The 4,559-nt window shown below is 57.2% G+C and overlaps 1 protein-coding gene across 1 annotated transcript in view; it reads left to right on the forward strand.

Moving 5' to 3' along the window:
- Positions 1–471: 471 nt before the first annotated feature.
- Positions 472–4,559, forward strand: part of PGM2L1 (phosphoglucomutase 2 like 1) — a 124,298-nt gene continuing 120,210 nt past the window's right edge. The window contains exon 1 of the mRNA XM_077451205.1: positions 472–675. Within this exon, the coding sequence (XP_077307331.1) occupies positions 487–675 (189 nt within the window). The 5' untranslated portion in view covers positions 472–486. The remainder of the gene's footprint in view (positions 676–4,559) is intronic.

Below are 4,559 nucleotides of genomic sequence, written 5' to 3' on the forward strand. Positions count from 1 at the left end.
AAAGTTGATTTCTAAAGACTTTTTGTGGTGACATTAGGCATCCATGGGATAAAAGGGATCGGGTTCCTGCTGTGTGTGCATTGTGTGGTGAGATAATGTGCACTATACAAAGAATGGGATGTATAGACATGGTAATGACCCCAGTGGGGATTGGACACGACAGTCCATACAATACAGATAATGACCAGTGGGGATTGGGCAGTTCCTACAATACAAGGATAATGGCCAGTGGAGGGACTGGATCCATACTGGGGTCTCTTTGCATACTGGCAGTTTTGAACACCCCCGCAAAAGATCCTAAACATTCTATGAATCCCATGCAATGAATAATATGAGTGTTGGACAGGACTGGTATAGAGTAACGAGCAGGCAGGATTTATCTTTATTACATAATATCAAGTGTTGTCTGAGCACATTCATTCTCCTCATAAACCCGCACATGCGCAATACGAATCGCAGCTCAGACTCAGCGCATGGGCCGTGTGGATGTTGGGTAGCCGGCTCGGCGCATGCGCAGTGTTTAGTCGAGCTTGTGGCGCAGTCCGGGCTAAGGCTGTAGCGGGTGAGGAGGATGGGGACCCGGGGGGTGACGTCAACTCCAACCTACTCATCCCCACCGGGACCGGGGACTCCGAGCTGGACAATGCCGTCTACCGCTGGCTGCAATGGGACAAGGTGAGCCGCTACCGGCAACTGACACCGCACACCTACAGTGAGAGCGATACTACACACTGTACACCGCTACTACACTGAGTGCGCTACTACACTGTACATCGTTACTATACTGAGAACGCTACTACACAGAGCGATACTACACCGCTACTACACTGAGAGCGCTACTGCACCGCACACTGCTACTACACTGAGAACGCTACCACACCGCTACTACACTGAGAGCGCTACTGCACCGCACACTGCTACTACACTGAGAACGCTACCACACCGCTACTACACTGAGAGAGCTACTGCACCGCACACTTCTACTACACTGAGATCGCTACTGCACCCCGCTACTACACTGAGGGCGCTACTGCACCGCACACTGCTACTACACTGAGAGCGCTACTGCACCCCGCTACTACACTGAGGGCGCTACTGCACCGCACACTGCTACTACACTGAGAGCGCTACTGCACCCCGCTACTACACTGAGAGCGCTACTGCACCGCACACCGCTACTACACTGAGGGCGCTACTGCACCGCACGCTGCTACTACACTGAGGGCGCTACTGCACCGCACACCGCTACTACACTGAGAGCGCTACTGCACCCCGCTACTACACTGAGAGCGCTACTGCACCCCGCTACTACACTGAGAGCGCTACTGCACCGCACCCCGCTACTACACTGAGGGCGCTACTGCACCCCGCTACTACACTGAGGGCGCTACTGCACCGCACACCGCTACTACACTGAGGGCGCTACTGCACCGCACACCGCTACTACACTGAGGGCGCTACTGCACCGCACACCGCTACTACACTGAGGGCGCTACTGCACCGCACACCGCTACTACACTGAGGGCGCTACTGCACCGCACACCGCTACTACACTGAGAGCGCTACTGCACCGCACACCGCTACTACACTGAGAGCGCTACTGCACCGCACACCGCTACTACACTGAGAGCGCTACTGCACCGCACACCGCTACTACACTGAGAGCGCTACTGCACTGCACACTGCTACTACACTGAGAGCGCTACTGCACCCCGCTACTACACTGAGGGCGCTACTGCACCGCACACTGCTACTACACTGAGAGCGCTACTGCACCCCGCTACTACACTGAGGGCGCTACTGCACCACACACTGCTACTACACTGAGAGCGCTACTGCACCCCGCTACTACACTGAGAGCGCTACTGCACCCTGCTACTACACTGAGAGCGCTACTGCACCCTGCTACTACACTGAGAGCGCTACTGCACCCTGCTACTACACTGAGAGCGCTACTGCACCCTGCTACTACACTGAGAGCGCTACTGCACCCTGCTACTACACTGAGAGCGCTACTGCACCCTGCTACTACACTGAGAGCGCTACTGCACCCTGCTACTACACTGAGAGCGCTACTGCACCGCACACTGCTACTACACTGAGAGCGCTACTGCACCGCACACTGCTACTACACTGAGAGCGCTACTGCACCGCACACTGCTACTACACTGAGAGCGCTACTGCACCGCACACCGCTACTACACTGAGAGCGCTACTGCACCGCACACCGCTACTACACTGAGAGCGCTACTGCACCGCACACCGCTACTACACTGAGAGCGCTACTGCACCGCACACCGCTACTACACTGAGGGCGCTACTGCACCGCACACCGCTACTACACTGAGGGCGCTACTGCACCGCACACCGCTACTACACTGAGGGCGCTACTGCACCGCACACCGCTACTACACTGAGGGCGCTACTGCACCGCACACCGCTACTACACTGAGGGCGCTACTGCACCGCACCCCGCTACTACACTGAGAGCGCTACTGCACCGCACACTGCTACTACACTGAGAGCGCTACTGCACTGCACACTGCTACTACACTGAGAACGCTACCACACCGCTACTACACTGAGAGCGCTACTGCACCGCACACTGCTACTACACTGAGAACGCTACCACACCGCTACTACACTGAGGGCGCTACTGCACCGCACACTGCTACTACACTGAGAGCGCTACTGCACCCCGCTACTACACTGAGGGCGCTACTGCACCACACACTGCTACTACACTGAGAGCGCTACTGCACCCTGCTACTACACTGAGAGCGCTACTGCACCCTGCTACTACACTGAGAGCGCTACTGCACCCTGCTACTACACTGAGAGCGCTACTGCACCCTGCTACTACACTGAGAGCGCTACTGCACCGCACACTGCTACTACACTGAGAGCGCTACTGCACCGCACACTGCTACTACACTGAGAGCGCTACTGCACCGCACACCGCTACTACACTGAGAGCGCTACTGCACCGCACACTGCTACTACACTGAGAGCGCTACTGCACCGCACACCGCTACTACACTGAGAGCGCTACTGCACCGCACACTGCTACTACACTGAGAGCGCTACTGCACCGCACACTGCTACTACACTGAGAGCGCTACTGCACCGCACACTGCTACTACACTGAGAGCGCTACTGCACCGCACACTGCTACTACACTGAGAGCGCTACTGCACCGCACACTGCTACTACACTGAGAGCGCTACCACACCGCACACTGCTACTACACTGAGAGCGCTACTGCACCCCGCTACTACACTGAGAGCGCTACTGCACCGCACACTGCTACTACACTGAGAGCGCTACTGCACCGCACACTGCTACTACACTGAGAGCGCTACTGCACCGCACCCCGCTACTACACTGAGAGCGCTACTGCACCCCGCTACTACACTGAGAGCGCTACTGCACCCCGCTACTACACTGAGAGCGCTACTGCACCCCGCTACTACACTGAGAGCGCTACTGCACCCCGCTACTACACTGAGAGCGCTACTGCACCCCGCTACTACACTGAGAGCGCTACTGCACCCCGCTACTACACTGAGAGCGCTACTGCACCCCGCTACTACACTGAGAGCGCTACTGCACCCCGCTACTACACTGAGAGCGCTACTGCACCCCGCTACTACACTGAGAGCGCTACTGCACCCCGCTACTACACTGAGAGCGCTACTGCACCCCGCTACTACACTGAGAGCGCTACTGCACCCCGCTACTACACTGAGAGCGCTACTGCACCCCGCTACTACACTGAGAGCGCTACTGCACCCCGCTACTACACTGAGAGCGCTACTGCACCCCGCTACTACACTGAGAGCGCTACTGCACCCGCTACTACACTGAGAGCGCTACTGCACCGCACACTGCTACTACACTGAGAGCGCTACTGCACCGCACACTGCTACTACACTGAGGGCGCTACTGCACCGCACACTGCTACTACACTGAGGGCGCTACTGCACCGCACACTGCTACTACACTGAGAGCGCTACTGCACCGCACACTGCTACTACAGTGAGAGCGCTACTGCACCGCACACTGCTACTACACTGAGAGCGCTACTGCACCACACACCGCTACTACACTGAGGGCTCCACCACACCGCTACTACACTGAGGGCGCCACTGCACTGCACTCCGCTACTACACTGCTGCTACACTGGGAGCGCTACTACACTGTATTTGCTGTGTGACCTGATCATATAAATCCCGGGAGGAGATGACAGATGATGATTATCAGAGGAGATTTATGGGACCCTCACATGTCCCCTCGTGGTGTCAGAGCCGCGAATACTGCAGACCACTGCTGGTGTGTTCAGTGATTCCGGTGTGATCGCCGCGTGATTGCCGTGCGATTCTTGGTGTCATTGCCGCGGGATTCCGGCGTCATTGCCGTGTCATTGCCGCGGGATTCCGGCGTCATTGCCGTGTCATTGCCGCGGGATTCCGGCGTCATTGCCGTGTCATTGCCGCGGGATTCCGGCGTCATTGCCGTGTCATTGCCGCGGGATTCCGGCGTCATTGCCGCGTCATTGC

The sequence above is a fragment of the Lithobates pipiens genome, unplaced genomic scaffold (assembly GCF_037356315.1).
Source record: "Lithobates pipiens isolate NorthernLeopardFrog02 unplaced genomic scaffold, aLitPip1_a1.2 Scaffold_23, whole genome shotgun sequence".
In the NCBI taxonomy this organism is placed as follows: domain Eukaryota; kingdom Metazoa; phylum Chordata; class Amphibia; order Anura; family Ranidae; genus Lithobates; species Lithobates pipiens.